General features: G+C 41.0%; 1 protein-coding gene across 28 annotated transcripts in view; it reads right to left on the bottom strand.

Moving 5' to 3' along the window:
* Window positions 1–1,199: 1,199 nt before the first annotated feature.
* Window positions 1,200–22,555, bottom strand: part of LOC110528266 (engulfment and cell motility protein 2) — a 38,647-nt gene continuing 17,291 nt past the window's right edge. For 19 of the 28 annotated variants that reach the window (XM_090241529.1, XM_036983854.2, XM_036983855.2 and 16 more), the window contains 13 exons: window positions 17,848–17,883; window positions 17,474–17,524; window positions 15,933–16,055; window positions 15,685–15,804; window positions 15,362–15,466; window positions 15,002–15,110; window positions 14,627–14,763; window positions 14,182–14,345; window positions 13,905–14,017; window positions 13,648–13,755; window positions 13,222–13,304; window positions 11,312–11,389; window positions 1,200–3,211 (listed from right to left, as the gene is read on the bottom strand). In XM_090241529.1, the coding sequence (XP_090097655.1) occupies window positions 3,011–3,211; window positions 11,312–11,389; window positions 13,222–13,304; window positions 13,648–13,755; window positions 13,905–14,017; window positions 14,182–14,345; window positions 14,627–14,763; window positions 15,002–15,110; window positions 15,362–15,466; window positions 15,685–15,804; window positions 15,933–16,055; window positions 17,474–17,524; window positions 17,848–17,883 (1,428 nt within the window). In that variant the 3' untranslated portion in view covers window positions 1,200–3,010. The remainder of the gene's footprint in view (window positions 3,212–11,311; window positions 11,390–13,221; window positions 13,305–13,647; window positions 13,756–13,904; window positions 14,018–14,181; window positions 14,346–14,626; window positions 14,764–15,001; window positions 15,111–15,361; window positions 15,467–15,684; window positions 15,805–15,932; window positions 16,056–17,473; window positions 17,525–17,847; window positions 17,884–22,555) is intronic. The other 9 variants (XM_090241534.1, XM_090241537.1, XM_090241535.1 and 6 more) reach the window with 1 other exon arrangement.

Here is a 22,555-nt window from a genome sequence, read left to right as displayed (position 1 = left end):
CTACCACTAGAGTGAAAGCACCGCCAGCATTCAAAAGTGACCAAAACATCAGCCAGGAAGCATAGGAACTGAGAAGTGGTCTGTAGTTACCACCTGCAGAACCACTCCTTTATTGGGGGTGTCTTGCTAATTGCCTATAATTTCCACCTGTTTATTCCATTTGCACAACAGCATGTGAAATTTGTCAGTCAGTGTTGCTTCCAAAGTGGACAGTTTGATTTCACAGAAGTGTGATTGACTTGGAGTTACATTGTGTTGTTTAGGTGTTCCCTTTATTGTTTTGAGCAGTGTATTTCACCTCAAGCCATGCCAGATATCCCTACGGTTGTGTAATGACTATGGTGGACAAGACCTGTAACCTGGTGGATGGCAACCTGAGAAATATCTTTACAAGCGAGAAAATCTAACGAAAGGTGAGTCAGATCATTTAACACAGTTGAAGTTCCTTTAAAAGTACCATCATGTGCCAGTTATGCCAGCATTTATTGGCCAACAAATATAATCTGTAGATGTCAAATTTCAAACTGGGGAATGAGGTTACGAAGCTAAATCCGTTACATAGAGAAGCAACACATTTCTACTTGATTTCATCATCTTTCTCTGGATGGAAGAATGCAGTAATCAGCTGGGCATCCCAATGAACTGCATCCTTCCCCTAAAGGACTACGATAAGGAGGGAGATGTAAATGAGGATGTAGATGTGCTGCTGCTGAAACCTATCATCCAAATCACACATTTAGCAAAGGACTACATATGGGACCTTCAACACCAGGAGAGTTGCACTCTAAATGGAGCTTGATGTGGTGTACTGTTAATAACACCAAGTTGTGTCAAACTGCTTTTGAAAACATTGTGGGCATTTCCAGTTTGCCTTGGATGTATTGAATCTTTTTTATGTACTAAAACTTGTATTTTGATAAGAGAACCAGTTAAATTAGTTAGAAATGTATTGGTGAATTTTGAATTCTTCAAAGATAATTGATACATTTTGAATTCTTTATAAAGATAACTGATGAAATTAGGTATTATACTGTACAACATTGACTACAGTTTTGTTGAGTCGATCCTGTAGTAGATGACTGACTCTCCAATACAATGTAGAGGAGTCAAACTTGGATACATGCAGATATACAGTGGTAAACAGGTGTGAAAAGGTAAAGACAATTTAAAAACCCTCTTTTCCAGGACAAAATACCATACCAGTTTAGCTTTGTATTTATTCACACAAAACATTTTTTTTTAATAAGGCAACACAATATATACAGACAATGATTTATATATGAATACCATATTTCAATTTAAAGGTATTTCGTGACAAACATGTCATTCAGTACCAGCACTAGCCTGAACACAGTCATGGTTCAGCAAGTCATGTAAAAGAGTACCAGATGCTAAAGCCTCTTCAAAAGTCTCCTTAATGTTGGTGTCCATTAGAAACCCCACTTGGTTCAATGTGGAATTTTGTAGAATTCTCTAAGCAGCTACAAGCTTTTGAAAGTGATGTCTCGTACATAACATCCCTTTCCAATTGTGTACTATGAACAATGGGACATCAAATATCAAGACCCAGAGCCCTTTTCCAAAGGAAAGACTCAGAAACACTTTTGTTGAAATAACTTCCAATACAAGACCACTAAATCCTATTAATTTACGTACAGCGCAACCAAACTCCAATAGCATATACTGAGCACATTTCTTGTTACTTTCATTAGCTGTGTAAGATACAACAAAAACATATCCAATATTGAACATCTTGATCATTGAGGATTTATGTTAGAGACATTTTGGCAATCTCCTGACCTACTAATGCCAAAGAATATGACGGATGACTTCAGAGTGCTTGCATGGTGAAAGCTCCATTTGTTTAGTGTAAAACATCTCCACATACAGACTGCTATTTGGCAACTGGGACTATACAAAGTAGAATAATTATAGAAGAAAAACATGTGACAAGCCTACAAATGGCTTACTGCTAGATCTGAAAACTCTGTTGCAGAGAACAGACAGTTTGATACCTAGCTTATTAGTCTTTCTCAATAACCACGTCTCTGAAGTCAAATTAGTAGGTTGCTAGAAAGTTAGTGTTCCTTCTCTCCACTGCTGAGACTGAATTCACAATCATTTACAAAAATATAATTATATTCTGCATAACAAACATCAATAATATAGATTAGTACTGAATTAGAAGATGAAAGGACATGGAGTGACTTGAAAACAACACCGTGGCCCATGAAGTATCAGTTCAAAACAAACCTGGGTTCAAATGCATGTGTATTTGATTATTTGCTATTTATATACTTGTGTTTGAGTATTTTCAAATAATGTGGCCTGAATCAACTACTTCTATTGAAAGTCTACTATTTGAGAGTATTTTCAAGTACCAATTTCAAATACTATTTTCAAATACCTGGGTTAAATGCATGGGAGTGTATTTAAGTCAGTGCATTTGAGATTCGTCAAATACATGCCAATTCGTTCCAAGTGTATTTCCAAATAGATTCCAATATTCAATTACTTGTCTTAACAAATAAAAAATATGACTATTTACTTCGAAATGTATGTGAAAGTAATTGAGATATTTGGAATAGTATTTGAACCCAGGTCTCGTTCAAACAGATCTGGTTCTGTTGTTATGCATGAAGCAATAGTAGGGCTCAGCTGTAACTGTTCAAAACACAGAGCTTCTTTTCACACATACAGTTGATAAGGCCATGAAATGATATGTTACAAAACAAAATGTTAAGGTTTGTATCAAGCTCATATCATAATCTCGATTTAAATACGATGGTAGACTTATTGGTAGTACCCTGCCTGGATTATTTGTGGGAGGTTGGATTTCAGATCATTAGACAAGCGACGTTGAGCTCAAGATGTAGTGGTTAGGGGATGTGTGTGGTTTCCTTGTCTTACTATACATAAAGACGCACACTCGCAATTATGCCCACACACACTATAGTCTTTCTCTCACTTATACATATGTAAACACAAACAGGCCTTCCACACATACTTCTCAGCCATAGTTGTAGGTGAAGTTGTAAGTGCTGGGCTCCTTTGGCACGGGGGGAGGGGCTTCAGGTATGGTGATGTTCTCCAGGTCCAGGAGGCGGAGCTTCATCTCCATGGAGATGAGCGTGTCCAGGTCGCTGCGTGTGAGGTCACTGCCCATCTCTCGCCCCAACAACGCACACAGCCCATCAGTCCAGATACAGTACTGCTCCATGCACAAGCAGGCAGGCAGGAACACAGACAAAGCAGACAGCGAGCACAGGTCAGATAACATACAGTACATTTGCAACACGCTCACATACAGTTGAAGTCGTAAATTAACTTCATATGGCTGCAGGGGCAGTATTGAGTAGCTTGGATGAAAAGGTGCCCATTGTAAACGGCCAGCTCCTCAGTCTCAGTTGCTAATATATGCATATTGTTATTAGTATTGGATATAAACCCTATAAAGTTTTGAAAACTGTCAAAATATTGTCTGTGAGTATAACAGAACTGATATTGCAGGCGAAACCCTTAGGAAAATCAAAACAGGAAGTGGCTTCTATTTTGAAAACTCCATGTTCCATAGCCTTCCTTTGCTGGATTTAAAGGGATATGAACCAGATTCCTTTTCCTATCGCTTCCTCAAGGTGTCAGTCTTCAGACATAGTTTCAGGCTTTTATTTTGAAAAATGAGCCAGAACGATAACATCGCGTCAAGTGGTCACATGAGTTATGCTTGCGCAACAGAATTTGGACAGCCATTGTTTTACCCTCTCCTACTGTAAAAGACATTTGCGGTTGATATATTATCGATTATATATTTTAAAAACAACCTGAGGATTGATTATAAAAAACTGGCTTCCCTAAGGTGTCAGTCTTTAGTCATAGTTTCAGGCTTTTATTTTGAAAAATTAGCGTGAAAGATCACATTGCGTAAGTAGATAGGTGAGGGCTCTGAGTGAGTTTTGCGCTACAGAGTAAAGCGGCCATTGTTTCTCCCGGTGTTATTGAAAAACCTACACACCCGGTTGATATATTATCAAATATATATTTGAAAAACAACCTGAGGATTGATTATAAAAACGTTTGACATGTTTCTGTGGACATTATGGAAACTATTTGGAATTTTCGTCTGCGTTGTCGTGACCGCTCTTTCCTGTGGATTTCTGAACATAACGCAACAAACAAACGGAGGTATTTTGGATATAAAAATCATCTTTATGGAACAAACGGAACATTTGTTGTGTAACTGGGAGTCTCGTGAGTGAAAACATCTGAAGATCAAAGGTAAACAATTAATTTGATTGCTTTTCTGATTTGTGACCGAGCTACCTGATGCTAAGTGTACTTAATGTTTTATCGTACGATCAATAAACTTACAAACGCTTGGATTGCTTTCTCTGTAAAGCATAATTTCAAAATCTGACACGACAGGCGGATTAACAAAAGGCTAAGCTGTGTTTTCCTATATTGCACTTGTGATTTCATGAATATAAATATTTATTGTAATATTTATTGTATGTAGCGCTATGCTATTCAGCGGTTGTTGATGACACTTATCCCAATAGGGGGATTGCAGCCATAACAAGTTAACATACACTTAGGTTGGAGTCATTAAAACTTGTTTTTCAACCACTCCACAAATTTCTTGTAAACAAACTATAGTTTTGGCAAGTCAGTTAGGACATCAACTTTGTGCATGACACAAGCAATATTTACAACAATTGTTTACAGACAAATTATTGAACTTATAATTCACTGTATCACAATTCCAGTGGGTCAGAAGTTTACACTAACAGGCTGACTACACTGCTCTCGCTGCAAAATAAATGTAGAAATCTGTTATAGAGGTCGACTGATTATGATTTTTCAACGCCAATACCGATTATTGGAGGACCAAAAAAAGCAGATACCGATTAATCGGCCGATTTTTAGAATGTATTTGTAATAATGACAATTACAACAATACTGAATGAACACTTATTTTAACTTCTTCGGGATAGGGGGCAGGATTTTCACTCCTGGATAAATAGCGTGCCCAATTTCAACTTCCTGCTACTCATCCCCAGAATATAAGATATGCATTTTATTAGTAGATTTGGATAGAAAACACTGACATTTCTAAAGCTGTTTGACTCATGTCTATGAGTATAACAGAACTTATGTAGCAGGCAAAACCCCGAGGACAAACGATTCAGATTTTTGTTTTTTGAGGTCACGCTCTATTCAATGAGTTGGGCAGCTGTTTCATTGGGAAACTAGATTTCTAAGGGACTTCCTTGCAGTTCCTACCACTTCCACTGGATGTCACCAGTCTTTAGAAATTGGTTGAGGTTATTCTTTTGTGTAATGAAGAAGTACGGTCATCTTGAATGAGTGTCATTTGAAGTGTACTTTTTGAGAGAGACGCATGACTTGAAAAGTAGCGTTAGTTTGTTGTCTTCCTGTATTGAACACAGAAAGTCCAGTCTTCAATTTGATCGATTATTAACGTTTAAAAATACCCAAAGTTCTTTTACAAAAGTAGTTTGAAATGTTTTGGTAGTGACTTTGCGCAAATTGGAAGCTGTGTTTTTCTGGATCAAACGTGCCAAATAAATGGACATTTTGGATATATATCGACGGAATTATCTAACAAAAGGACCATTTGTGATATTTATGGGACATATTGGAGTGCCAACAAAAGAAGCCCGTCAAAGGTAATGCATGATTTATATTTTATTTCTGCTTTTTGTGTTGCGCCTGTGTAACAGTACAAATTTAGACCGTCCCCTCGCCCATACCCGGGCGCGAACTAGGGACCTTCTGCACACATCAACAGTCACCCTCGAAGCATCGTTACCCATCGCGCCACAAAAGCCGCGGCCCTTGCAGAGCAAGGGGAACTACTACTTCAAGGTCTCAGAGCAAGTGACGTCACTGATTGAAACGCTATTTAGCGCCCACGCTAACTAAGCTAGCCGTTTCACATCCGTTACACTCACCCCCCTTTTGACCTTCCTCCTTTTCCGCAGCAACCAGTAATCCGGGTCAACAGCATCAATGTAACAGTACAAGTTTTTTAGACCGTCCCCTCGCCCATACCCGGGCGCGAACTAGGGACCTTCTGCACACATCAACAGTCACCCTCGAAGCATCGTTACCCATCGCTCCACAAAAGCCGCGGCTCTTGCAGAGCAAGGGGAACTACTACTTCAAGGTCTCAGAGCAAGTGACGTCACTGATTGAAACGCTATTTAGCGCCCACGCTAACTAAGCTAGCCGTTTCACATCCGTTACACCTGCAGGGTTGAAATATGCTACTCTTTGCTTACTGTTGTGCTATCATCAGATAATAGCATCTTATGCTTTTGCCGAAAAGCCTTTTTGAAATCTAACATGTTGGCTGGATTCACAACGAGTGTACCTTTAATTTGGTATCTTACATGTGTGATTTAATGAAAGTTAGATTTTTATGGTATTATCTTTTTATTGGCCAAGTGGGACGCGACTGTCCCGCCTATCCCAGAGAGGTTTTAACTTCAATTAAGCCTCAAATAAATAATGAAACATGTTCAATTTGGTTTAAATAATGCAAAAACAAAGTGTTGGAGAAGAAAGTAAAAAGTGTGCCATGTAAGAAAGCTAACGTTTAAGTTCCTTGCTCAGAACATGAGAACATATGAAAGCTGGTGGTTCCTTTTAACATGAGTCTTCAATATTCCCAGGTAAGACGTTTTAGGTTGTAGTTATTATAGGAATTATAGGACTATTTCTCTCTATACAATTTGTATTTCATTAACCTTTGACTATTGGATGTTCTTATAGGCACTTTAGTATTGCCAGTGTAACAGTATAGCTTCCGTCCCTCTCCTCGCTCCTCCCTGGGCTCGAACCAGGAACACATGACAACAGCCACCCTCGAAGCAGTTACCCATGCAGAGCAAGGGGAACAACCACTCCAAGTCTCAGAGTGAGTGACGTTTGAAACGCTATTAGCTAACTACCTAGCCATTTCACATGGGTTACACGAGCCTAATCTCGGGAGTTGGTAGGCTTGAAGTTATAAACAGTGCAATGCTTGACATACAACGAAGAGCTGCTGGCAAAACACACAAAAGTGCCGTTTGAATGAATGCTTACGAGCCTGCTGTTGCCTACCACCGCTCAGTCAGACTGCTCTATCAAATCATAGACTTAATTATAACATAATAAACACACAGAAATACAAGCCTTAGGTCAATAATATGGTCGAATCCGGAAACTTTCTTCTCGAAAACAAAACGTTTATTCTTTCAGTGAAATATGGAACAGTTCCGTATTTGATCTAAGGGGTGGCATCCATTAGTCTAAATATTCCTGTTACATTGCACAACCTTCAATGTTATGTCATAATTACGTAACAATCTGGCAAATTAGGCAGCCCAAACAGGTTTAAAAATATATACTTCTGTGTATTGATTTTAAGAAAGGCATTGATGTTTATGCTTAGGTACACATTGGAGCAACGATACGCACAGCATCGATTATATGCAACGCAGGACACACTAGATAAACTAGTAATATCATCAACCATGTGTAGTTAACTAGTGATTATGATTGATTGATTGTTTTTTAGAAGATAAGTTTCATGCTAGCTAGCAACTTACCTTGGCTTACTGCATTCGCGTAACAGGCAGTCTCCTCGTGGAGTGCAATGAGAGGCAGGTGGTTAGAGCGTTGGACTAGTTAACTGTAAGGTTGCAAGATTGAATCCCCCGAGCTGACAAGGTGAAAATCTGTCGTTCTGCCCCTGAACGAGGCAGTTAAACCACCGTTCCTAGGCCGTCATTGAAAATAAGAATGTGTTAACTGACTTGCCTAGTTACATAAAGATTAAATAAAGGTGTAAACAAAAAAACGGTGTCCAAAAATACAGATTTCCGATTGTTATGAAAACCTGAAATCGGCCCTAATTAATCTGCCATTCCGATTAATCTGTCGACCTCTACTATGTTATTCAATTATTGTACCCACACTGCTCGAAAGCGCCATTGCGCGTCTGCGTTGCCAAGGGCTAAAATAGTTATATTTCTGACGCAGATCGCGCTGCAAGTTCTGCCTCCCCATCTGCTCATTGGTTTATAGAAGCAGGTACCCATGTGCCATCTCCTCATTGGTTATACCCACGTGGGTGACTGAAAGACGAATGAGGTCAGTTGCGGTAATGCACCTAATTTATGAAAGTTGCCAATCGTAATATAAAGTCAAGAGAAGAAAAAGCCTAGAAGGAGGAGAGATGACTAGATACGATTTGGTTGGCCGTTTTATGTGTGGATTAATTGGCGGAGTAGAGGACCTTGTGCATTTCAGGTAAAATAACAACTAAATGTTTATATCCAAGGACAAATTAGCTAGTAACAGCAAGCTAGCTAAATAGGAGAAATTAGCTAGCAAGTACAAGGTAACTAGCTAAATTGCCATAAATGTTTAATGCTTTTCGACCAGTCCCCAAATTAATATAATTGGTTCAGAGTTTGTTTTGATACTTTAACCTGCGTGTCCTGATCGCGTTTGGTGTGGGGGGACAAAATACATTTATGCACGATGGCGCACGCGGTTTGGGTTCTGTGTAAGTTGACTGTGCTTTTCAACAGCTTGGCTTCAGAAGCTTCTGATAGGCTAATTGACATCATTTGAGTCAATTGGAGGTGTACCTGTGGATGTATTTCAAGGCCTACCTTCAAACACAGTGCCTCTTTGCTTGACATCATGGGAAAATCTAAATAAATCAGCCAAGACCTCAGAAAAAAAATTGTAGACCTCCACAAGTCTGGTTCATCCTTGGGATCAATTTCCAAACACCTGAACGTACTTTGGTGCGAAAAGTGCAAATCAATCCCACAACAGCAGCAAAGGATGTGAAGATGCTGAAGGAAACAGGTACAAGATGATCTATATCCACAGTACAACGTGTCCTATATCGACATAACCTGAAAGGCCGCTCAGCAAGGAAGAAGAGCCACTGCTCCAAAACCGACATTAAAAAAGCCAGACAACGCACATGGGGACAAAGACTTTTTGGAAAAATGTCCTCTGGTCTGATGAAACAAAAATAGAACTGTTTGACCATAATGACCATCGTTATGTTTGGAGGAAAAAGGGGGAGGCTTGCAAGCCGAAGAACACCATCCCAGCCGTGAAGCACAGGGGTGGCAGCATCATGTTGTGGTGGTGATTTGCTGCAAGAGAGACTGGTGCACTTCACTAAATAGATGACATCATGAGGCAGGAAAATTAATGTGGATATATTGAAGAAACATCTTAAGACATCAGTTAAAGCTTGGTCACAAATGGGTCTTCCAAATGGACAATGACCCCAAGCATACTTCCAAAGTTGTGGCAAAATGGCTTAAGGACAACAAAGTCAAGGTATTGGAGTGGCCATCACAAAGCCCTGATCTCAATCTTACAGCACATTTGTGGGCAGAACTTTAAAAGCTTGTGCGAGCAAGGAGGCCTACAAACTTGACTCAGTTACACCAGCTCTGTCAGGAGGAATGGGCCAAAATTCACCCAACTTATTGTGGGAAGCATGTGGAAGGCTACCCGAAACATTTGACCAAACAATTTAACATCTTATGGCTGGGGGAGCTATTTTCACATTCGGATGAAAAGCTTGCCCAGAGTAAACTGCCTTCTACTCAGGCCCAGAAGCTACGACATGCATATTATTAGTAGATTTGGATAGAAAACACTGACGTTTCTAAACCTGTTTGAATGATGTCTGTGAGTATAACAGAACTCATATGGCAGGCGAAAACCTGAGAAAAATCTAACCAGGAAGTGGGAAATCTGAGGTTTGTAGTTTCAAGTGATTGCCTATCCAATATACAGTGTAAAATTTGGTCCAATTGCACTTCCTAAGGCTTCCAATAGATGTCAACAGTCTTTAGAACCTTGTTTCAGGCTTCTACTGTGGAGGGGGACCGAATAAGAGCGGTTTGAACCTGGGGTCTGGCTGAAAGCCATTAGTTTAATCACGCGCGGGGCCGTGAGCACGAGCTCTGTTCCTTTTCATTTCTAAAGACAAAGGAATTGTCCGGTTGAAACATTACTGAAGATTTATGATAAAAACATCCTAAAGATTGATTCTATACATCGTTTGACATGTTTCTACGAACTGTAATATAACTTTTTTGACTTTGTCTGGACTTAGTGCCCGCGCATTGTGCATTTGGATTACTGGACTAAACGCGAACATAACGGAGGTATTTGGACATAAATGGACTTTATCGAACAAAACACACATTTATTGTGGAACTGGGATTCCTGGGAGTGCATTCCGATGAAGATCAAAGGCAAGTGAATATTTATAATGCTATTTCTGACTTTTGTTGACTCCACAACATAGCGGGTATCTGTTTGGTAGCTGAGCGCTGTACTCAGATTATCGCATGGTGTGCTTTTGTCACATAGCTTTTTTGAAATCTGACACAGCGGTTGCATTAAGGAGAAGTATATCTTTAATTCTATGCATAACACTTGTATCTTTCATGAACGTTTATGATAAATAATTCTGTAAATTGATGTGGCTCTCTGCAAAATCACTGGATGTTTTGGAGGCAAAACATTACTGAACATAACGTGCCAATGTAAACTGAGATTTTTGGATATAAATATGAACTTTATCGAACAAAACATACATGTATTGTGTAACATGAAGTCCTAAGAGTGCCATCTGATGAAGATCGTCAAAGGTTAGTGATTCATTTTCTCTCTATTTCTGCTTTTTGTGACTCCTCTCTTCGGCTGGAAAATGGCTGTTTTTGTGACTAGGCGCTGACCTAACATAATTGCATGGTATGCTTTCGTCCTAAAGCCTTTTTGAAATCGGACACTGTGGTGGGATTAACAACAAGTTCTTTATCTTTAAAATTGTGTATAATACTTGTATGTTTGAGGAATTTTAATTATGAGATTTCTGTTGTTTGAATTTGGCGCCCTGCACTTTCACTGGCTGTTGTCAAATCGATCTCGTTAACGGGATTTCAGCCATAAGAAGTTTAAAGGCAATGCTACCAAATACCAATTGAGTGTATCTAAACTTCTGACCCACTGGGAATGTGGTGAAAGAAATAAAAGCTGAAATAAACCACTACTATTATTCTGACATTTTCACATTCTGAAAATAAAGTGGTGATCCTAACTGACCTAAGACAGGGAATTTTTACTAGGATTAAATGTCAGGAATTGTGAAAAACTGAGTTTAAATGCATTTGGCTAAGGTGTATGTAAACTTCCGACTTCAACTGTACATGTCTTCAGAGTTGTATTTATTCTGGGGATAAAACGGGTTGCTTACCTCGTATTTGTTGGGAGCCACAAAGTTGAGATTTTCATCAGGATCGTACAGGATGGAGAAAGCCTGCTCCAACACCTCCTACACACAGAACAGAGAGCACATTTCATGTCCACAACTCTAATATGAACCGCATGCACTAGAATGACTAGATATTCCATGGATGGACCCTGATCAAAAATAGTGCACTATAAAGGGAACAGGTTGCCATTTGGGATGCACTCCATAACCATTGAGATGAATAAGAGAAAGGGCTAGTAGTTAAATACAGTGGGGCAAAAAAGTATTTAGTTAGCCACCAATTGTGCAAGTTATCCCACTTAAAAGATGAGGCCTATAATTTTCATCATAGGTACACTTCAACTATGACAGACAAAATGAGGGGGAAAAAAATCCAGAAAATCACATTGTAGGATTTTTTATGAATTTATTTGCAAATTATGGTGGAAAATAAGTATTTGGTCACCTACAAACATGCAAGATTTCTGGCTCTCACAGACCTGTAACAACTTCTTTAAGAGGCTCCTCTGTCCTCCACTCGTTACCTGTATTAATGGCACCTGTTTGAACTTGTTATCAGTATAAAAGACACCTGTCCACAACCTCAAACAGTAACACTCCACTATGGCCAAGACCAAAGAGCTGTCAAAGGACACCAGAAACAAAATTGTAGACCTGCACCAGGCTGGGAAGACTGAATCTGCAATAGGTAAGCAGCTTGGTTTGAAGAAATCAACTGTGGGAGCAATTATTAGGAAATGGAAGACATACAAGACCACTGATAATCTCCCTCGATCTGGGGCTCCACGCAAGATCTCACCTCGTGGGGTAAAAATGATCACAAGAACGGTGAGCAAAAATCCCAGAACCACACGGGGGGGACCTAGTGAATGACCTGCAGAGAGCTGGGACCAAAGTAACAAAGCCTACCATCAGTAACACACTACGCCACCAGGGACTCAAATCCTGCAGTGCCAGACGTGTCCCCCTGCTTAAACCAGTACATGTCCAGGCCCGTCTGAAGTTTGCTAGAGAGCATTTGGATGATCCAGAAGAAGATTGGGAGAATGTCATATGGTCAGATGAAACCAAAATATAACTTTTTGGTAAAAACTCAACTCGTCGTGTTTGGAGGACAAAGAATGCTGAGTTGCATCCAAAGATCCACCATACCTACTGTGAAGCATGGGGGTGGAAACATCATGCTTTGGGGCTGTTTTTCTGCAAAGGGACCAGGACGACTGATCCGTGTAAAGGAAAGAATGAATGGGGCCATGTATCGTGAGATTTTGAGTGAAAACCTCCTTCCATCAGCAAGGGCATTGAAGATGAAACGTGGCTGGGTCTTTCAGCATGACAATAATCCCAAACACTCCGCCCGGGCAACAAAGGAGTGGCTTTGTAAGAAGCATTTCAAGGTCCTGGAGTGGCCTAGCCAGTCTCCAGATCTCAACCCCATAGAAAATCTTTGGAGGGAGTTGAAAGTCCGTGTTGCCCAGCAACAGCCCCAAAACATCACTGCTCTAGAGGAGATCTGCATGGAGGAATGGGCCAAAATACCAACAACAGTGTGTGAAAACCTTGTGAAGACTTACAGAAAACGTTTGACCTCTGTCATTGCCGACAAAGGGTATATAACAAAGTATTGAGATAAACTTTTGTTATTGACCAAATACTTATTTTCCACCATCATTTGCAAATAAATTCATTAAAAATCCTACAATGTGATTTTCTGGATTTTTTTTTCTCTCATTTTGTCTGTCATAGTTGAAGTGTACCTATGATAAATTACAGGCCTCTCATCTTTTTAAGTGGGATAACTTGCACAATTGGTGGCTGACTAAATACTTTTTTGATACCCCACTGTATCAGTCATACTAACAGGCATGCCCTCTGCTGGTAGGCTACAGTACCTTATTTTGTTTCAGTGCACTCTTTTCTTTCATGTGGGGACAGTCCTTCCCCGTCACCACTGACTTGATATCAGACACAGGGACTGCAGGGGAAGATTAGAAAGAGCAGGAAATTAAAAAGAGATGAAACAGGCATGTATCTAGGTCAGTTCCACGGATCTAGGCGTGATGTGGATCAGTCCGTTTTAAGACTTGGTTATTTGCCATCCATATCTGTGCAACATCAGCTCAGAGAGACTGAGAACAACATGAGGTGTGGCTTTTGCCTAAAAAAAACTAAAACTGAAGCCTACAACAGACCTCAGAGCTGATGCCTTTCCATGTCATTTTGAGACTTCACCTGATGAGCTTTAAGATAGACAACCTCACTCAAATCTCACTGTAGAGAGTCAGTGGGAGACAGAGGGTTGTAGCCAGAAGACTCACTCTTGTCGGTGAGCAGCTCAAAAGGCACTTCCCCCTGGGGAGACTCGTCCAGATCTCCATAGTGCAGCACCTTGTGGTTCAGAGACAGGCGGCAGAACCAGAACTTCTCTGAGGACAAAACAAACGACAACATTAGGAATAAAGACAAAGGTACTGATCAGTCCTATGAAGTAAATCAACAGTAAGAAAATATTTGTATTAAAACTCCAGGCAAATGCTGACATATTTGTTATTGTGCATGTGTGTAAGGTTCTCACCTTGTCTGCGGCGGTTGCCAAGCTTGCGGAAGCAGCTTCCCTCACACAGGCGGTTCAGTCGCTGTTGCTTAATCAGCTCCAGTATCTCTGGCTGGATCCTCTCACGCAGTTCACTGCAACACACACACACACACAGTAGGTCTCATAGTATTGAACAGAAACCAAGACAAGACTGAGGCAAGGCTAAAAAAATAACATGAGGGGTTAAGAAGCCAAACACAGAGGCAGACTAATCTGATTGCCAAAGTCAAAGAGTTAACGTGGATGTGGGACTGACATGATGGGTGGTGACTGAAAATCATCCTGGCTCATCCTCTCTGACTGGCGCAGACGCAGGATCTCAGAGTAGCTGAGGCCTCGTAGTTTCCCTTTTAGCTGGTCCAGGGACGAGGGCTTCATAGCCAGAGTCCGGGTGATCTGCTCCCGAACCACCTGCATCACCTGGCCAACCAAGGGTTAGCAACACAATGGATTACCAACCACAGTCAACCACACATCAGAGCAAATGGCTACATCCACATTTCCAGAAATTTCCAGTAGTGTGCACTTTAAAAGCATAGGATTGGTGTAAGCATTGGCTGGAGGGAGTTTCCACATTGTAAAATCCATATGAGAAAGTGTGCAAGTGCACACTTCCGGACAAGGGTGGAGAATTGTGACTCAGCCTATGAGGTTCAGAGATTCTGCGATGGTCAAAGGCCTCTAGGTGGTTGAACTCTGACCTTGTTGAAGTCCTCAGCCGTGGCCCTCATCTCCTTCCAGGTCTTGTTGAGCAGTTGGATGCAGACGCAGAAGAACTCCTCCCACGCCCGGTCGTGAGTAAAGAACATGGGGTGGTAGTCGTTGCAGCCCTCATTGGCTGGAGAGAGGGAACACGCACAATGGACGCTTATTATAACACGTGGTTGTCATGAACAGAATGAATCAGTTATCCCTCTGACGATACATGTACAATAGAACTCATGAGGTTGGCCATTCTGATTAGCTTGGAAAGCTCCAAACAGATTGAGGCTTGCTTGAATGCCATGTCAGCCGTAAAGCCATCTGTGATGTGATGTGTTGAGTCCATGTATGAGAAGTGGGAGCATTGTACTCACGCAATTCTCCCACTTGAAGTATCTCACACAGCATTCGGGTGAGCTCGATGGCACAGCGTCCGAAGGGACACTCGTGTTTGTCCTCACGGCTGCTGTTCTCTAGAACAATCTGATGTGAGAAACACACACTATGGTCATACTTGGAAAAACTGAATTTCAACCATTTGAAATCTTTAATTACTTTTTCAGTTTTTTTTCTCCAGAAATCCTTGTGGTACAGGCTGCGTCTCAAATGGCAAGCTATTTCCTACATAGTGCACTACTTTTGACCAGGACCATGGTCAAAAGTAATGCACTATAGGTAAAAAGTAGTGCCCTATATTGGGAATAGGGTGCCAATTGTGAAGCACACAGACTCACCCTGATGTAGGTGTCCTGGTGCAGCTTGGCCAGGTAGAGCATGTTGTCCAGGGCCAGCATGCCTGGAGGGGTCTGAGTGAAGTCCATGGCAGGGTTCACATGGTTCTGGAGCGACAACCGCCATGAGAGTCAATGAAAGACAGACCGTAACTCCTAACAACTCCTCTAGAGATCAGCAGCTGTACCAACCCAAACAACACCTCTACAGAAGCAAACAATCCCATTATAACCCCAAAACAACCACTTTAATACATCCACACACACTCCAACTCAACACCTCTAAAGAGCTATACAGAAGAAAACAGCCCACTAGCTGGACTCACAGTGAAGCCCAGCATCTTGTAGTCCTTGGTGTACATGGCCTTTCTCTTCTCCGTGCCACTAGAGTCATTTTCCCCATCAAACGCAATCCTGCGCAGCTCAAAAATGATGTCCCTCTGGGCCTGGAGATGGATGAGGGCAGAACATAAAAACATCAAATCGGTATGAATAAGGCTAAAAGGGTTCAGCTTAAAGATTCAGGGAATCCAAAGAAAGAAAATACTGCTTTGTTAGTTTCTGGTCATTTTACCTGGTCACTGGGATCCATCTTGGTCATCATCCGTTCTTCCAAAAGGTTAAAGGTAAGCACCTGCAGCACGTACAGCTGGTGTGCCATCTCAGCTTTGATAGGTCGGTTGCCTCGGATAACATGCTGTGAAAGATGACATATATTAGGAGTTCTGGATCTGTACTGTTTAGAAAGCATCACGTTACTATGAAGGGCTGTTTAGAAAGCATCACGTTACTATGAAGGGCTGTTTAGAAAGCATCACGTTATTATGAAGGGCTGTTTAGAAAGCATCACGTTACTATGAAGGGCTGTGTAGAAAGCATCACGTTACTATGAAGGGCTGTGTAGAAAGCATCACGTTACTATGAAGGGCTGTTTAGAAAGCATCACGTTACTATGAAGGGCTGTTTAGAAAGCATCACGTTATTATGAAGGGCTGTTTAGAAAGCATCACGTTACTATGAAGGGCTGTTTAGAAAGCATCACGTTATTATGAAGGGCTGTTTAGAAAGCATCACGTTACTATGAAGGGCTGTTTAGAAAGCATCACGTTACTATGAAGGGCTGTTTAGAAAGCATCACGTTACTATGAAGGGCTGTTTAGAAAGCATCACGTTATTATGAAGGGCTGTTTAGAAAGCATCACGTTACTATGAAGGGCTGTGTAGAAAGCATCACGTTACTATGAAGGGCTGTGTAGAAAGCATCACGTTACTATGAAGGGCTGTTTAGAAAGCATCACGTTACTATGAAGGGCTGTTTAGAAAGCATCACGTTATTATGAAGGGCTGTTTAGAAAGCATCACGTTACTATGAAGGGCTGTTTAGAAAGCATCACGTTATTATGAAGGGCTGTTTAGAAAGCATCACGTTACTATGAAGGGCTGTTTAGAAAGCATCACGTTACTATGAAGGGCTGTTTAGAAAGCATCACGTTACTATGAAGGGCTGTTTAGAAAGCATCATGTTACTATGAAGGGCTGTTTAGAAAGCATCACGTTACTATGAAGGGCTGTTTAGAAAGCATCACGTTACTATGAAGGGCTGTGTAGAAAGCATCACGTTACTATGAAGGGCTGTGTAGAAAGCATCACGTTACTATGAAGGGCTGTGTAGAAAGCATCACGTTATTATGAAGGGCTGTTTAGAAAGCATCACGTTATTATGAAGGGCTGTTTAGAAAGCATCACGTTACTATGAAGGGCTGTTTAGAAAGCATCACGTTACTATGAAGGGCTGTTTAGAAAGCATCACGTTACTATGAAGGGCTGTTTAGAAAGCATCACGTTACTATGAAGGGCTGTTTAGAAAGCATCATGTTACTATGAAGGGCTGTTTAGAAAGCATCACGTTATTATGAAGGGCTGTTTAGAAAGCATCACGTTATTATGAAGGGCTGTTTAGAAAGCATCATGTTATTATGAAGGGCTGTTCAGAAAGCATCATGTTACTATGAAGGGCTGTTTAGAAAGCATCATGTTACTATGAAGGGCTGTTTGGTTGTGGCTCTGGTTTGTGCCATCCAAGACAAGTACACTCAGGCTTTCCCTGAAACTCACATTGAGGATGATGGATCGTAGGTGTTTCTGTGCCAGGGTGCTCGCCATCTCCTGAGAGGAAGATAGATGGAGAAATACAGTGAGACTCAAAAGTGAGGCCTGGTATGGAAATAGTTGGCCAATAAGCTTACTACCAGACAGCAATATCAAAAATATAATTTGAGAAAAGGCTTACAGCCATTTCACACAACCCTGAAAGGGGTCCATAACTGTTACAATTCTGTTTTTTGGGTGGGGTCACATCAGAAACCCTTACAGCAGTGAGACATGTCTAAGTGCAGAATGCAGCTGCTACAACTAGGGGGACCCTTTGGATAAGAAAGAGGGGGGGTTGAGGGGATGGAGTGAAGGATTGTGGAATGATGTGTACTCACTGTGAGCCGCTGGTCCAGGGGGTTAGTATGCTCCTCCTTAGGGGGGTGGGTTGGGAGGAGGGGTGCAGGTGTGACAGCAATGGAAACAAAGAGTGCACACTTATAGGCACACATCACAAGACACAGCATGGTACAGTACACCTTGGTAGTGAGGAACAGCACATCACAGCACAATATGGCATGGCAATGCACAACAGTATGTGACACAACTAGAGGTCGACCGGTTAAATCGGAATGGCCAATTAGTTAGGGCCGATTTCAAGTTTTCATAACAATCAGTAATCTGCATTTTTGGTCACCGATCATGGCAGATTACATTGCACTCCACGAGGAGACTGCGTGGCAGGCTGACTACCTGTTATGTGAGTGCAGCAAGGAGCCAAAGTAAGGTGCTAGCTAGCATTAAACGTATCTTATAAAAAACAATCTTAACATAAATCACTAGTTAATTACACATGGTTGATGATATTACTAGTTTATCTAGCTTGTCCTGCGTTGTATATAATCGATGCAGTGCCTGTTAATTTATCATTGAATCATAGCCTACTTCGCCAAACGGGTGATTTAACAAGCACATTCGCGAAAAAAGCACTATCGTTGCACCAATGTGTACCTAATCATAAACATCAACGCCTTTCTTAAAATCAATACACAAGTATATATTTTTAAACCTGCATATTTAGTCAATATTGCCTGCAAACATTAATTTCTTTTAACAAGGGAAATTGTGTCACTTCTCTTGAATTCTGTGCAACAGAGTCAGGCTATATGCAGCAGTTTGGGCCCCTGGCTCGTTGAACTGTATGAAGACTATTTGTTCCTAATAAAGACAGCCAACTTCGCCAAACGGGGGATGATTTAACAAAAGCGCATTTGCGAAAAAAGCACAATCGTTGCACAGATGTACCTAACCATAAACATCAATGCCTTTCTTAAAATCAATACACAGAAGTATATATATTTTTAAACCTGCATATTTAGTTAACGTCTTTGGGGTACCTCCCCTTCTTCTCAATTTCCGCCCAAAAACATACCCTAATCTAACTGCCGGTAGCTCAGGCCCAGAGGCAAGGATATGCATATTCTTGATATCATTTGAAAGGAAACACTCCGAATTGTGTGGAAATGTGAATTGAATGTAGGAGAATATAACACAATAGAGCTGGTAGAATAAACTACAAGGAAATAAATATAAGTTTTCTGTTTTCTATTGTTGCTGCATCATGTACCCAAGTGGCCGAATTGGTACAGTGATACATTTTGAAGGAAAGAACTATATACAAAATACATAAATGCTATTCTAAGACAACCCCCCAAAAAATAAATATATATATATGAAAAAAAAGAAACAAACAAATAACAAGGGTAACTATTTACACATTTTCTATTTACAATATTGTGAAGACCCTCAGTCCTCTACACAATATTGTGCTGCTTTGTTTGAGCTTTTCCTGATTTAGTCGCCATAATTTAAATATATAAACTTGTTGAAAATGCTATTGAATATGTACTGCTATGCGTAACACTCGTGGCTCCGTCAAGTAGAATTTGCAATGGCGAATGAACCTCTTTTACGCCAGAGTTTACAACAAAGGATGGTCTTCGAACGTATAACCATTACATATTGCTGTTTACCTCAGCTCATTGGCTATCTTCCAAGCTAAATTTCAAGAGGATCAGTCGTCATTGGGCTAAAATACAGTCAATCAACGATAGCCCGGTCCTACCATTGGTGCGCAATGAGGTCATTGATTGGTGTCTTCAAATCGGTTTGTTTCGGTCAATACGTCCCGGGAAAAGAACCATCATGTATGGTTGTGTTAGTAACAACCAGAGGATTGCAATGAAACCAACCATGACTGGATAAAAATGTGTTTATTGTGTGTAATTACCACAAACGCTTCGTCCAAAGTTGAATGAGACGGAAATCACGACGCAACCGGTTTACAAATGTTTTGTGTTAGGCTATAAAAATTGATTTTATCAAACAAAACGAACATTCACAGTGTAGTTAGGACACTTGGCATTTCCACCAGAGGAAGATCTTCAATGGTAAGACATTTATTTTCTTGTTATTTCTGACTTTCGTGACGCTAATGCTTGGTTGGAAAATGCTAGTAATACTTGTGTGTGTGGGGCGCCGTCCTCAGAAAATCGCATGTTTGCTTTTGCAGTAAACCTTTTTGAAATCTGACACAGCGGCTGGATTAATAAAACGTTCATCTTTTAAATGATGTGAGATACATGTAATTACAAGAATGTTTAATACAACGAAAGGTGTATTTAAAATATTAGCTCTCTGCAGTTTCACCGGATGTTGGCCTGGTGGGACGTTCATTCAAACAGCACTTTCGTGCGTTTGCCAGCAGCTCTTCCCTGTGATTCAAACATTGAGCTGTTTATGACTTCAAGCCTATCAACTCCCGAGATTAGACTGGTGTAACCGATGTGAAATGGCTGGCTAGTTAGAGGGGTGCGCGCTAATAGCGTTTCAATCGGTGACGTAACTCGCTCTGAGACATTGAAGAAGTTGTTCCCCTTGCCCTGCAAGGGCCGCAGCTTTTGTGGAGCGATGGGTAATGATGCTTCGAGGGTGGCTGTTGTCGATGTGTTCTGGTTCGAGCCCAGGTATGGGGGGGGGGGGGGGGGGAGCTATACTGTTACACTGGCAATACTAAAGTGCCTATAAGAACATCCAATAGTCAAAGGTATATGAAATACAAATGGTATAGAGAGAAATAGTCCTATAATTTCTATAAAATAACTACAACCTAAAACCTCTTGCCAGGGAATATTGAAGACTCATGTTGACCATGTTAACCAAGCTGGAACCACCAGCTTTCATATGTTCTCATGTTCTGAGCAAGGAACTTAAACGTTAGCTTTTTTACATGGCACATATTGCACTTTTACTTCGTTTTTGCATTATTTAAACCAAATTGAACATGTTTAATTATTTATTTGAAGCTAAATTGATTTTATTGATGTATTATATTAAGTTAAAATAAGTGTTCATTCAGTATTGTTATAATTGTCATTACAAATAGATAAAAAAAATATAAAAAATAAAAAATGTATATTTATAATATTTTTTTTACAAAAACTGCCTTTTTTGGTCCTCCAATAATCGGTATCGGCGTTGGAAAATCATAGTCAGTTGACCTCTAGACACAACAGCGTAGTATGGCACAGCACTGAATGAGATGTACAACAATGCAGTGTTGTGTGGCAATGCATGCACAGCAGAGCACAGTACAGCATAGCATGGAGTCTAGAGCCGAAAGACAGCTCAGACTGACCTGCTCCTCTGGTTGTATGAATAGTATGCATGTAGGTTGGATGTCAAATGTAATCTTTGCACTTCAAAATATGATATCTGCACTTCATTACTTTTGTAAAATAAATATATTACACTGAACAAAAATAAAAACGCAACAATTTCAAAGATTGTACTGACTTACAGTTCATGTAAGGAAATCAGTCAGTTGAAATAAATGTATTAGGCCCTAATCTATGGATTTCATGACTGGGAATACAGATATGCATCTGTTGGTCACAGATACACTACATGGCCAAAAGTATGTGGACACCTGATCGTCAAACATCTCTTCCCAAAATAATGGCTATTAATATGGAGTGAGTTCCTTCCTTGCTGTTATAACAGCCTACACTCTTCTGGGAAGGCTTTCAACTAGATGTTGGAACATTGCTGTGGGGACTTGAGGTCGGGCTGTGATGTTGGGCGATTAGTTCTGGCTCGCAGTCGGTGTTCCAATTCATCCCAAAGGTCTTTGATAGGGTTGAGGTCAGGGCTCTGTGCAGGCCAGTCAAATTATTCCACACAGATCGACAAACCATTTCTGTATGGCCCTCACTTTGTGCATGAGGGCATAGTCATGCTGAAACAGGAAAGTGCTTTCCCCAATCTGTTGCCACAAAGTTGGAAGAACAGAATCGTGTGGAATGTCATTGAACGCTGTAGCGTTAAGATTCTCCTTGACTGGAACTATGGGGCCTAGCCCGAATCATGAAAAACAGCCCGGACCATTAATCCTCCTCGACCAAACTTTACAGTTGGCACTATGCATTGGGGCAGGTAGCGTTTTCCTGGCATCCGCCAAACCCAGATGCGTCAGATGGTGAAGCCCGATTCAATACTCCAGAAAATGCGCCTCCACTGCTCCAGAGTCCAATAGCGGTGAGATTTACACCACTCCAGACGAAGCTTGGCTTTACGCATGGTGATCTTAGGTTTGTGTGTGGCTGCTCGGCCATGAAAACCCATTTTGTGAAGCTCCCGACGAACAGTTCTTGTGCTGACGTTGCTTCCAGAGGCAGTTTGGAACTCCCGCTTCAGCACTCATTGATCCCGTTCTGCGAGCTTGTCTGGCCTACCACTTCGTGGCTGAGCCGTTCTTGCTCCTAGATGTTCAGCATCATCATGCTGAAACATGAGGTGATGGCGGTGGATGAATGGCATGAGAATGGGTCTCAGGATCTCATCACGGTATCTCTGTGCATTCAAATTGCCATTAATAAAAAGTAATTGTGTTCGTTGTCCATAGTTTATGCCTGCCTATGCCATAACCCAAACGCCACCATGGGGCACTGACGTTGACATCAGCAAACCACTCGCCCACACCATATATGTTGTCTGCCATCTGCCCGGTACAGTTGAAACCAGGATTCACCTGTGAAGGGCACACTT

This window comes from Oncorhynchus mykiss, chromosome 7 (genome assembly GCF_057628025.1).
Source record: "Oncorhynchus mykiss isolate SJ-2025 chromosome 7, ASM5762802v1, whole genome shotgun sequence".
NCBI classification, from domain to species: Eukaryota; Metazoa; Chordata; class Actinopteri; order Salmoniformes; family Salmonidae; genus Oncorhynchus; species Oncorhynchus mykiss.
This window is presented reverse-complemented; position numbering and strand designations above follow the sequence as displayed.